Here is a 13,630-nt window from a genome sequence, read left to right as displayed (position 1 = left end):
CAGGCAGTTCAGGAGTGAAGTTAGCAAACACTTCTACACGCAAAGGGTAGTAAAAGTTTGGAATTCTCTTCCGCAAACGGCAGATGATGCGGGATCAATTGTTAATTTTAAATCTGAGGTTGATAGGGTTTTGTTAACCAAATATATTAAGAGATATGGGCCAAAGACAGGTGTATGGAGTTAGGTCGCAGATCAGCCATGATCTCATTGAATGGCAGAACAGGCTCGAGGGCTTAAATGGCCTCCTCCTGTTCCCATGTTTTATGACAGGAACAGAATAATTCAAGTGAATATGCAGCACCCTTATTAGAGCCCCGCTGCCTTCATTTTGCGCCAATCCACCATTACTTGGAAGAACATCAAATGGATAGTTGGCTATGAGGGGACGAAGGATACTCATTGGTACCTTGGCGAATGCGCCCATTGAAAACCCCCAACAGCAGTGAAATGCAAGTTTAGCAATGCTCATCCAAGTTCTGGAAGAACACACCATCAGTGTTCTCGATCAGGCCAACATCCCCAGCATCGAAGCACCGACTGCACTCGACCAGCTCCGTTGGGTAGGCCACATTGTCCGCATGCCCGACAAAGACTCCCAAAGCAAGCGCTCTGTTCGGAACTCCTATATGACAAGCGATCTCCAGGTGGGCAGAGGAAACGTTTCAAGGACACCCTCAAAGCCTCCCTGATAAAGTGCAACATCCCCACCGACACCTGGGAGTCCCTGGCCAAATACCGCCCAAAGTGGAGGAAGAGCATCCGGGAGGGCGCTGAGCACCTCGAGTCTCGTCGCCGAGAGCATGCAGAAAATAAGTGCAGGCAACGGAAGGAGTGTGCGGCAAACCAGGCTCCCCACCCACCCTTGCCTTCAACCTGTGATAGAGACTATAAATCCCGTATTGGACTGTTCAGTCACCTGAGAACTCACTTTTAGAGTGGAAGCAAGTCTTCCTCGATTTCGAGGGACTGCCTATGATGATGCTGATTAGGTCAATCAGAGAGAAATATTACTAAGGTAAAAACAGAAAATGCTGGAAATACTCATCAGATCAGGCAACCTCTATGGAGAGAGAAACAGAGCCAACATTTCAGTCCGATGACCTTCAGTCAGAACAGGAATGTTACTGCACAGCGCTACACGTTGTCCTTATCCGCACCTGAAAGAAAGAAGAAGAAAGAAAGAGCTATATTTATATAGCACCTTTCATGACCACCAGACGTCTCAAAGCGCTTTACAGACAATTAAGTACTTTTGGAGTGTAGTCACTGTTGTAATGTGGGAAAAGTGACAGCCAATTTGCGCACAGCAAGCTCCCACAAACTGCAATGTGATAATGACCGGGTAATCCGTTTTTTTGATTGAGGGATAAATATTGGCCAAGACACCGGGGAGAACTCCCCTGCTCTTCTTCGAAATAGTGCCATGGGATCTTTTACATCCACCTGAGAGAGCAGACGGGGCCTCAGTTTAACGTCTCATCCGAAAGATGAAACCTCTGACAGTGCAGCGCTCCCTCAGCACTGCACTGGGAGTGTGAGCCGAGATTATATGCTCAAGTCCCTGGAATGAGACTTGAACCCAGAAATTTCAGACTCAGAGGCAAGGGTGCTACCCATTGTAGCATGACTCAATTCCTCCTCCCTCCCCTCACCACCCCAAGTCCATTGCACCACATAAGAATATAAGAACATAGGAATTAGGAACAGGAGTAGGCCATCTAGCCCCTCGAGCCTGCTCTGCCATTCAATAAGACCATGGCTGATCTGGCCGTGGACTCAGCTCCACTTACCCGCCCGCTCCCCGTAACCCTTAATTCCTTTATTGATTAAAAATCTATCTATCTTTGACTTGAAAACATTCAATGAGCTAGCCTCAACTGCTTCCTTGGGTAGAGAATTCCACAGATTCACAACCCTCTGAGAGAAGAAATTCCTTCTCAACTCGGTTTTAAATTGGCTCCTCTGTATTTTGAGGCTGTGCCCCCTAATTCTAGTCTCCCCGACCAGTGGAAACAACCTCTCTGCCTCTATCTTGTCTATCCCTTTCATGATTTTAAATGTTTCTATAAGATCACCCCTCATCCTTCTGAACTCCAACGAGTGAAGACCCAGTGTACTCAATCTATCATCATAAGGTAACCCCCTCATTTCTGGAATCAGCCTAGTGAATCGTCTCTGTACCCCCTCCAAAGCTAGTATATCCTTCCTTAAGTAAGGTGACCAAAACTGCATGCATGCAGTACTCCAGGTGCGGCCTTACCAATACCTTATACAGTTGCAGCAGGACCTCCCTGCTTTTGTACTCCATCCCTCTCGCAATGAAGGCCAACATTCCATTTGCCTTCCTGATTACCTGCTGCACCTGCAAACTAACCTTTTGGAATTCATGCACAAGGAGGCACCGGAGGGACTGGAGTGCATCATCACGCCCGGCAACCAAATTTTAATTTGATTTTACGTTTTAAAGTTTAATTTGTTTTAATTGCCGGTGCTTTTAGTGTCCCCCTTCCCTTTTATAGGGGGCACTGGGGAAAATTGTGATTTTAGTGCCCAAAAAAAAACCAAAAAAAAAAAGAAAAACACAAAAAAAAAAACCAAAAAAAAGGGGGGAAAAAAGGGCCTTGAAAATGTCTGGAGTGTCACCCAGGTCGGGTGGCACCATTTATTGTTTTTATGTTTTCACAGGTGAACTCAAAAGAGTTTCATGCACAAGGACCCCCAGGTCCCTCTACACCACAGCATGTTGTAATTTCTCCCCATTCAAATAATATTCTCTTTTACTGTTTGTTTTCCCAAAGTGGATGACCTCACACTTTCCGACATTGTATTCCACCTGCCAAACCTTAGCCCATTCGCTTAACCTATCCAAATCTCCTTGCAGCCTCTCTGAGTCTTCTACACAACCCGCTTTCCCACTAATCTTAGTGTCATCTGCAAATTTTGTTGCACTACACTCTGTCCCCTCTTCCAGGTCATCTATGTATATTGTAAACAGTTGTGGTCCCAGCACTGATCCCTGTGGAACACCACTAACCACCGATTTCCAACCGGAAAAGGACCCATTTATCCCGACTCTCTGCTTTCTGTTCACCAGCCAATTCTCTATCTATGCTAATACATTTCCTCCGATGCCGCGTACATTTATCTTCTGTAGTAACCTTTTGTTTGGCACCTCATCGAATGCCTTTTGGAAATCCAAATACACCACATCCATCGGTACACCTCTATCCACCATGCTCGTTATATCCTCAAAGAATTCCAGTAAGTTAGTTAAACGTGATTTCCCCTTCATGAATCCATGCTGCGTCTGCTTGATTGCATTATTCCTATCTAGATGTCCCGCTATTTCTTCCTTAATGATAGTTTCAAGCATTTTCCCCACTACAGATGTTAAACTAACCGGCCTATTGTTACCTGCCTTTTGCCTGCCCCCTTTTTTAAACAGAGGCGTTACATTAGCTGCTTTCCAATCCGTTGGTACCTCCCCAGAGTCCAGAGAATTTTGGTAGATTATAATGAATGCATCTGCTTTCACTTCCGCCATCTCTTTTAATACCCTGGGATGCATTTCATCAGGACCAGGGGACTTGTCTACTTTGAGTCCCATTAGCCTGTCCAGCACTACCCCCCTAGTGATCGTGATTGTCTCAAGGTCTTCCCTTCCCACATTCCTGTGGCCTGCAAATTTTGGCATGGTTTTTGTGTCACCACTATCCTGACTGAGGTCCTTGAGCACACGTCAGGGGTTGAACCTCAGACATCTTGTTGATTTTACCAGCTGAGTCATCCAAGCTGAACTTTAGATGTGTTTTGGTTGACCGAGCGGGGCTTCACCAATGGCTGCAGGCTAGTAAGTATCTGCCCTTGGTGTTTCCGCAGTCTTACGGGAATTCTTGGCCGCTGTTCCTTCACTGACAGCTCTGCTCATTTACCGCTTTCAGTGATGTCAAGACAACGCCTGAGGGATTACCTCTGTGAACTGAGCCACGAATCCAAGAACACCTGCAAGTTGAAAGACCTCACCCACTGAAGGTGCTATTGTTGAAAGATATTGGCCCAGAAATCCCAGCCTCCCTGGGTCCGTACGGAGTGTGTACGGACCCGGGAAGGTATCGCAAAAGCCAGTTTTCAGCGCACAATGCGCATACGGCAAAAACACGTTTTTTCCGATCTGTCAAGCAGATCTTCTGGATCCCCACAGCCAGAACATTCGCATGGGCAAGACTACGGTATTTGCCCATGTCTTACCCAGCAAATGTCCTGAAAACTCTTGCGCCTGATAAAAGCAGGTGCATAGCCCACTTTTACCAGCATAAGAGTTTTAAAACATACAAAAACATTGTAAAATAAAATTTAAAAAGCACATTTTAATGTCAAAAACCCTGCCCACTGAGGCAAGTTTATTTTAAACCATAATTAAAAATCTTAGAATAAAAATTTGGATTTTTTTTTTAAAGACATTATTAACTTTAATTTAAATTAATCTTAAATAGGTGATGTATTTTTTCTATTTTTTATTGGTGTTTGAGGGGGGTGGGGAAGGGGGGTCCTACTTACAGAGTTCCCATTATTATGAATGAGAAAATACTTTACCTGGATTGGCTGCCCAGTGCCACGTGACTCCAATCCAGCTCTACAACTGTCCCGACGTGCACGCGTTGTGATGCGCATGGAGAGGAGGCCTCAGGATCGGGATTGCTGGTGGGCACAGCAGGAACAGATAGGTGCGCATCTTTTCTTACCATTTTCTGTTGTGCGCCCATGGGAAGCAGTGCAGTGGGATTTCAGGGCCAATGTAAAGTCAGTGGAGATAGTGTTTATATTTAGTTAAATAAAAAAAGAAAGACTTGCATTTATATAGCGCCTTTCACGATCGCAAAATGCTTTATAGCCAATGAAGTGCGAATCGTTGTAATGTAGGAAACGCAGCAATCAAATTGAGCTCAGCAAGCTCCCACAAACAGCAAAGGAATAAATTACCGGATATCATTTTTTTTTAGTGATGTTGGTTGAGGGATAAATATTGAGTATGACACTGCGGAGAACTCACATGTGCCTCTTGAAATAGTCTGATGGGGTCTTTTACGTCCAGAGGGTGGACATCTGTTTAACAATTCATCCAAAAGATGCCACCTCTGATAGTGCAGCACTTCCTCCTTATTGCGCTGGGGGTGTCAGCCTGGATTAAGTGCTCAATGCTGGAGTGGAACAATGAACCCTCCACCTTCTGACTCAGAAACAGGAGCGCCATACACATTCAGTCCCCTTTAGGCAACAGACTGGGCGCCAAGCCTCTGTTGCCACTTACAGAATCGTTTCCAAAGTCAACTTTGGCCAAGAGGACTGAGCATCAGCTGGAGTGTGTTGGTGAGCAATCCTATCCATTCATTCCTGTGGTATTGTCTGAGCAACAATAAGAACTTGTATTTATATAGCGCCTTTAACGTAGTAAAATGTCCCAAGGCGCTTCACAGGGGTGTTACAAGAGAAACAAATTAAATTGACACCAAGGCACACAAGAAGAAATCAAGGCAGATGACCATAAGCTTTTTAAGGAGCATCTCAAAGGAGGAAAGAGAGGTAGAGAGACGGAGAGGTTTAGGGAGCATCTTAAAGGAGGAAAGAGAGGTAGAGAGACGGAGAGGTTTAGGGAGCGTCTTAAAGGAGGAAAGAGAGGTAGAGAGACGGAGAGGTTCAGGGAGAGAGTTCCAGAGCTTGGGGCCCAGGCAACAGAAGGCACGGCCACCAGTGTTTGAGCGATTATAATCAGGGATGCTCAGGAGGGCAGAATTTGAGGAGTGTAGATATCTCGGGGCGTTGTGGGGCTGGAGGAGATTACAGGGATAGGGAGGGGCGAGGCCATGGAGGGATTTGTAAACAAAGATGAGAATTTTGAAATGGAAGCGTTGCTTAACCGGGAGCCAATGTAAGTCAGCGAGCACAGGGGTGATGGGTGAGCGGGACTTGGTGCGAGTTAGGACATGGGCAGCCGAGTTTTGGATGACCTCAAGTTTACGTAGGGTAGAATGTGGGAGGCCAGCCAGGAGTGCGTTGGAGTAGTCAAGTCTAGAGGTAACAAAGGCATGGATGAAGGACAGGTTTATTAAATGATTTTCAAAGCAAGAAAATGCGTATCAGACAGACACCATTAAAAGACCAATTCATATTCTCGGCTGGTTGATTAGAATCTACTAACTCCATACTTGTGGAATCGTTGAGTGCAGAGAAGGACTGCAGTATAATTAACTTCAGTTTTAATATCTTGGATAGATCTTGATGAATTTCATTCTTCATTGCAATCTGCAGGCTTTAATCTCAACTGATGAGCTCAACACGTCTTGATGGATCAAGTAGACAATGATTGCTCATTTCCCGCTTGCACTCATTTTCTGGCCACCTCGTCACTTACTGTCACAGAAGGAGGCCATTCAGCCCATCATGCCTGTGCCGGCTCTTTGATAGAGATTTCCAACTAGTCCCAGTCTCCCCGCTCTTTCCCCATAGCCCTGCACATATTTCCCCTTAAAGGGTATATCCATTTTCCTTTTGAAAGATACTCCACCCCCCCTTTTCAGGCAGGCGTTCCAGACCATAACTCGCTGCCTGAATTTTTTCTCATCGCTCCTGTTGTGTATGAAGAAAGAGTCAGACCGAACACTGTGAGCTCAAAGTAAATGTGACCGTAGTCTTTTATTGCAGGTATCCAGAGTGCCTCTCCAACCTGTGAAGCCTCCTTAAATACCTGTTCTCACAAGGGATTGTGGAATCCCTTGGGGCTCTAGAGGATGAGCCCTCTGGTGGCTGTACAGAGTAAATACAGGTCTATATATGTAACAGCTCCCCTCTGGTTCCATTGCCAATTACCTTAACCAGAGGGCGCAGCTTTAATGACCCTTCTGCCACACTTTTTCCTTATTTACTCTATCAAAACTCTTCATAGTTTTGAACACCTCTATCAAATCTCCCCATAACCTTCACTGCTCTAAGGAGAACAACCCCAGCTTCTCCACGTAACTCGTCTTTCACCCCTGCTACCATTCTAGTCAACCTCTGACCCTTCCTAAGACTTGGCTAACCTTCCTAAAGAGCGGCGCCCAGAATTGGCAACAACATTCCAGCTGAGGCCCGCCCAGTGTCTTGAAAAGGTCGAACATAACTTCTTGGCTTTTGACTCTATGGGCTGGATTTTCCCGTCTTTTGCCGCCTCTGTTTGCGCCCCGGAGGGGCGGTAATGGCGGCGGGGATGGTTCCCGGGCAGGCGGCCAGTTCCCAGATGCCGGTTTTGCGGGTGGTGTGGAGCAGCACCGCCCGGGAGCGTCAAGCCGGCGTGCAAGGCGCCCCCCCTCCACCGGTTTCGACAGCGCTTCGATTTTGAATTGGCGCTGAGCCTCGAGCACCCTGTAGCGCCCACTAGTGGGAACGCCTGGAACACCGGGCGGTCAGAGCTGTCCCGGCAGCGGTGAGTGACGTCAGTAATGAATGAGGTAAGTTTGATTGTTTTGTTTATTTTTATCTTAGCGATTTACCCGAATGTGGGGTGGGAAGCGTCTTGGTAATGTTTCTTGTGTGTGTTTTGTGCCGATTTTTTTTCTTCTTCAAACAAGTCTCTCTTCGGGCGCTCCGAGACCAGCTCTTTAACTCGGGTATTTCACTTGCACAGCCGGCCCAGCGCCCTGAGAGAGGCAGGAATGCCTCGCTTGGCGCCCCGCCCATACTCAGGGCCCAGCTGGTGAATTCTGTGGCTGAGGACACAAACCATTTCCTGGGCCCAAACTTTACCGCCACGCCGCCATTAACGCCCCGGAATAACCAGAACTGAAAACCCAGCCCCATGCCTCTATTTATAAAGCCCGGGATCCCAAAAGCCCTTTTTAGCAGCCTTCTCAACTTGTCCTGCCATCTCCAACTGCGACTGAAAAGCACAGCCCTGAGAATACTGGGCGAGGAAAAGACCCAGCTTCACTAGTCTATTAGTCAAATAGCCCACCATGAAGAATACCCTCGTGGGCGAGGTGCCAGGGCTTTCCGTGGGCATCACACCCCAGCAAAAGGTCAATGTCCACATAACACTCGCCTCACTTCACGGTGATTCTGTGCACGCTGAGCATTTTGAGACACTTTTGAGGGATGACAGGAGCAAGGATATCAATGCAATTTTCTTTCTGTGTTGCAGGAAAGGAGAGCATGGTGGAGAAATGGAAATGAAATGGCCAGGGAACAAAAGCAAACACTTAAGGGGGAGAAATTCGTGTGGTTTGTGCCACACGTTGGCACCACAAGATGGCGGTAAAATGCCGTTGACAGCTGAAACGACACCTGATGCTGATTTCAGCGCTGCACACCATGTCGGTGGGGCCAATGGCGCTGCCGGTAAACTCGGTCGCCGGGGACCTCGCCATCATGGAGATTGTGACGTCAGTGAGTGTGCAACGCTCACTGGATGCCCGATCTCCAACATTGGATTTAGCCACTTACCTTAATGGCAGATCAGAACAGCGACAGGGAGAGCTGATGTCTACCAGCAGTAAGCAGACTGCACCAGTGATAGTTAAAGGCAGAACATTCCCAATCAGCTGTACCTGGCAGGGCTTTGCACTTTCACTGACTGTTTGCGACTTCCTGCAACTGAAACAGCTCTCTTTAGTTATTGCAAGATTTTTTGGTGACAGGAAGTGTTCGTTCAAGTGCAAAAAGACACTCATTATTTGTCGAAGGCTTCTGCTCACATTTCTCACAGATACGGGAGCTGTGGGATTGTGGGATTACATCAGGAGGATGACGAGGCAGAGGAGGATGAGGAGGAGGACGAGGAGTTGGAGGATGAGGAGGAGGAGGAGGAAAAGGAAGATGAGGACGAGGAGGAGGAAGACGAGGAGGAGGAAGATGAGGAGGAGGAGGAGGATGAGGAGGAGGACGAGGAGGAGGACGAGGAGGAGGACGAGGAAAAGGAGGAGGAGGAGGAAAATGAGGAGGAGGAGGACGAGGAGGGAGTGGAGGACGAGGAGGCAGAGGGCGAGGAGGCAGAGGATGAGGAGAAACAGGAGGGAGGGCAGAGGCAGCAAGACAATCGGCTTTCCGGACGGACTGTCCGTGACCGGATCATCAGACTCTGATTCGCATGAATGAAGTCCCAGATCCCCGTAGCTCACCACATCCCCATCATACCATCCCTGTCTCACACCATAACACAGTGTCCTCCTGTGTGCAAAGCTGAAATGAGAGAGACCACAAAATATTCCAAACACACCTAATACATGTATCTATAAACATATCACATGAATTCCATTAACTAATAACCCTGGTGACTGCCATAGTTGAATAACTGTCATTGTGTGCAAGATGTGAGATGTGGGTGTGAGTGTTGCTAGGTCGAGAGTTTTGGTGGCTGAGTGCTGGGGGTGTGGTGCCTGGGACCAGGATTCGATAATCAACTGCCAGCCCAGTGAAGTCAGTCAGCTGCCACGGGGCAGCCAGGGACCAAGCCCGCATTGTCCCTAATTGCCCCTTGAGAAGGTGGTGGTGAGCCGCCTTCTTGAACCACTGCAGTCCGTGTGGTGAAGGTGCTCCCACAGTGCTGCTGGGGAGGGAGTTCCAGGATTTTGACCCAGCGACGATGAAGGAATGGCCGATATCTTTCCAAGTCAGGATAGTGTATGACTTGGAGGGGAACGTGGAGGTGGTGGTGTTCCCATGCGCCTGCTGCCCTTGCCCTTCTAGGTGGTTGTTTTGGATCAATAATAATAGATCCAAGTTCGGGATCTGGATGAATGTTAAATAAGAGACAAGACAAATGAAGTAAAGATAAAACACCGTTTACTGAGAGAAGAGAAACATAATACAGATTATGAAGAAAAGAGAAGTATGATAAGATGCAACAAAGCCCACAGCCTTCGGCCCGTCGAGAACTCCGCAACGGCGGCTGGTCAGGAGCCTTGGGGGTCCCGGCACCGCTCGCGAATCACGGTCCAAGGTGAAGTTCAAAGAGCTACTGGACAGTTCCGTTCCTTTATACTATTGAATAAACATGGGTGCATGTGGCTTACGGCCAACTCCTAATCTGTAAGGTCCCAGTTGTTCTTCCACAAAGCATGAGACCTCGAGGCGCCGACCGTCCCATAAACAAGATGGTGTGCGCATCAAGGTCTCTCTCTCTCTCTCTCTCTCTCTCTGCATCAACAACATTCCACAAGGCATGAAGCAGAAACACACTGTAAATGTCGGAATATCATCATTAACCCTATGTGATTAACCCTATACAATATAATCCACCCTTGATATTTAGACATTCTAAGTAATATAATCGAGTTGAAGGCGTAATGCATCAATTACACGTTGAGTATGCGCAAGCAACGCCCGCAATCTACACCAAAGAATACATACAACAGTAATATCAGTAATAATGCGACGAGTAAAACAACGATAGGATGTATTAACAGCTTCAAAGCGGCCGATGTTTTTGGGGACCATCCGTAAAAGATGTTCCACCAATGGTGTATCGTAAGGTCGGTGACCGTTGTCGCAACTCTGACCAAGGCGCCTTCACTGTAACTCATAGCAACTTGCAGAGTATGAAGAGTATGCCCTCGTTTGCTCAATTCATCAGTGACCTTTTGATTATCTTTTAGATATTGAGCTAAACGAGTTAGGTCTATAGTGGGAGGAAGGTTCGTAATGCCTAGGACGGTGCGATGGCGCACAACATTTTTCCATCGTCCCAATCGATATGACCTTTTAGAATGAAGGTCATATATGGTATTCACATCTTTAAAGCAAGCATTTAGAGATAAATGGGATAGACACTAGTAATACAAACATAATTCTGTCAGATTTCATGTAAAATTGTATCATTGTATGGTACAAGTGTCCAAATACATGTTCCCGCTGTATGCTGAAGGGAGCATGGTTCAAACACAGGTGTGTGCAAAGGACACACCATACCGAAAGGCCATATTTGACAATCTTGAGCTCGGTGAGTTCTATTGCTAGCATCAATCCATCCACCCTTGAACTCGGGTACCCACAGATTTTGGCCATACAGGTGGGGAAGCACTATAAACTGGCACCAAATGTTAGTTTTTGTGATATTGACTATTCTCATAGTAAAGTTACACCCCTGGTCATCACAATGTGTATGTTGCATATCAGGTTTTACCCCTATATTTCTGTTGCCGAAGTGGAATATTTTGCTCCAACTATCTGCAAGCCCTGACGTGGTAATATGTTCTAACTCGGCCCTTAATAGTTGCCGGGTTACTTCTTCAAACATGCATTGGGTGTGATGACCTAATTCTTGTTGTCGCCCGATGACACTCCCTATCTCTTGAATAGTTTTATCTTTGTGTTCCCATCGCATTACGTCTGACAGCTAACTAGAAAACATCTGTCCTGTGAGACCTCTGCCCCATGCATTTCGCAATCGAATTGCATCTCCAGTGAGTCTCCCTACCTTTTGTATTTTGTTTTGTAAGGTCTCGATATCCATAGAGTTTAATGCTCCTATTCCTGTTCCTATGCCTCCTAATATTGTGGCTAATATATCACGCCTTTGTCTCACTAATGTTTTCAGATTTGCTTTAATTGTTGTTATATTACAAGTGTCAGACGGCTTGTCCGCATACCGGACTTGTAGTGTGAGATTTAATATTGGTGGGGATGTAAGCACAGGTGTACATGTAGAGTATAGTCATTGCAAATGATCCATGGGGCTCTCAGAATGCTTAACTACAGGCATTGACCAAAAGTGGCCCATAATTCCCTTACCAGTGATTACGGAGGCATTTGTACATCCATACCATAGAGACGCATTTAACTTAATTTCATCTGACATAGTGTCATTGCTTGACGTAATGTTGTGGGCCCAACTCCTTAACCATGTGACGTTGTGCAATAACGACACATTGGAGTGCACATTGCATATCATTGTCATATCTTTTAGCCACTTGATTGATAACGCGATGCTGGCCCACGTGCTTACTGTTAATAGCACCTGTCCTGGGCCTCCCCAGTACCCGCATGCGTCATAAGTGATGCTCCAGTGTCCTATAGTGCAGGCTTGCCCGGAAGGACAGGTAAAATTATCTTGCATACGATCAGTGTTAGCTAACCGCCACCCTATATGGCCATCCCATGCTGTGTTTGAGGATGGAAGTAGCACAGTCACAGATAACGAGACACAGAGACTTGCCAGCACGAGTTGGTAAGTCACCATTTTGGGCAGAATTCCTGTGGGAGGAAGCATAAGTATATTAATTCAGCCCCGTTTAGTCAATTTACCCTTGTCAACACAGAGAGGAATATCTTGACCAGTCAGGAGCACCCAATAAGTGTTTCCTTCTCCTTTCGCTAAGATTTCCCCTTGGTTGTAAGGGTTTCTGGGGGTACTGCACCCACACTTTTCCTCCTTCACAAACTGTCCTGAGTCAGATTTTCTTTTTCAATAGTAGGGACACTAACTTTGCCTAACATGTGGCTTATGGGAGATCCCCCCGCAATGGTCAGTGATTCAGATTGCACACTGCTTGTGGTAAGACCTTTAACCACCCTTGCAATGTGTTCGTGGGAGTTAATATTTTAATCTGTTGCTTAAGTAGTCCATTCATGCATTCTATTAACCCTGCAGCTTGCGGATAGTAAGGTATGTGAAACATCCAATAGATCCCGTTGTCTACCGCCCACTGTTGCACTGTTTGACCTGTGAAGTGCGACCATTATCGGACTGTACTTCTGCTGGCTCACCGTAGTATGTGATTAGATTCTCCAGTCCTTTAATCATACTTTGTTGATTCATTTTAGTCACTGGATAAGCTATCAAAAGTCCAGAATAGGTATCAACAGCAGTGAGCAAATATTGGAACCGTTGTTGCAATGGTAAAGGTCCTACATAATCAACTCGCCATATTTGTGCTGGTTGAGTCCCTCTCTTAATATGGGCACCGGGTTGTTGATGTAGGGAAAAATGTTTCACCTTTTGACAAATTTCACAGGTGTTTATGATCTGTTTCACACCGTCCGTAGTCAAATGTAACCCCCTATTTCGTGCCCATTGTATTGTACCCTGAATGCCCAAATGTCCAGATTTGTGGTGGGCCCACTTGCCTATGCCATATTCTTCCTCTTCCGTCTCTTTGACAGCCCATACCCGGGCTATATTATCAACGGTGTTATTATATTCAGAGGTCTTTGAAGTGTTTTTCATGTGAGCGTCCACATGATCTACAGTTATTTTCATCTTCTGGACTTTGGACCATATTTGTTCCCATAGGTGCTTTCCCCACAAGTTTTTCCCAGTTATTTGCCAGTTATGTTCATGCCAGTTTCGCATCCAGCTCGCCATGCCATTGGTTACTGCCCATGAGTCAGTATATATGTGTACTTGTCGCTGTTCCTCTTCTAACGCAAGGACTACAGCGGCTAGTTCTGCTAGCTGGCTGGAGCCTCCCACGCCCTCATCATGCACAATTGTCTGGGTTTTTGGACTGAAGGCAGCGGCTCGCCATCGCCGAAGGCTATTTCGCCAGACCGCTGAGCCATCTGTGAACCAGGCATGGCTACGTTCTTCAGGTGTTAACTGTTCAAAAGGCACTCCCCAGGAGATCGGTGACTCTTTGGTTAAACTGACAGACGACTGCGT

The 13,630-nt window shown here is 46.6% G+C and overlaps 1 protein-coding gene across 1 annotated transcript in view; it reads left to right on the top strand.

The window, feature by feature from the left end:
- The first annotated feature begins 461 nt into the window (after nucleotides 1-461).
- Nucleotides 462-13,630, top strand: part of LOC139237775 (uncharacterized) — a 29,479-nt gene continuing 16,310 nt past the window's right edge. The window contains exons 1-3 of the mRNA XM_070866960.1: nucleotides 462-560; nucleotides 8,305-8,418; nucleotides 8,670-8,812. Of these exons, the coding sequence (XP_070723061.1) occupies nucleotides 462-560; nucleotides 8,305-8,418; nucleotides 8,670-8,812 (356 nt within the window). The remainder of the gene's footprint in view (nucleotides 561-8,304; nucleotides 8,419-8,669; nucleotides 8,813-13,630) is intronic.

Source organism: Pristiophorus japonicus, chromosome 24, assembly GCF_044704955.1.
Source record: "Pristiophorus japonicus isolate sPriJap1 chromosome 24, sPriJap1.hap1, whole genome shotgun sequence".
NCBI lineage: Eukaryota > Metazoa > Chordata > Chondrichthyes > Pristiophoridae > Pristiophorus > Pristiophorus japonicus.
This window is presented reverse-complemented; position numbering and strand designations above follow the sequence as displayed.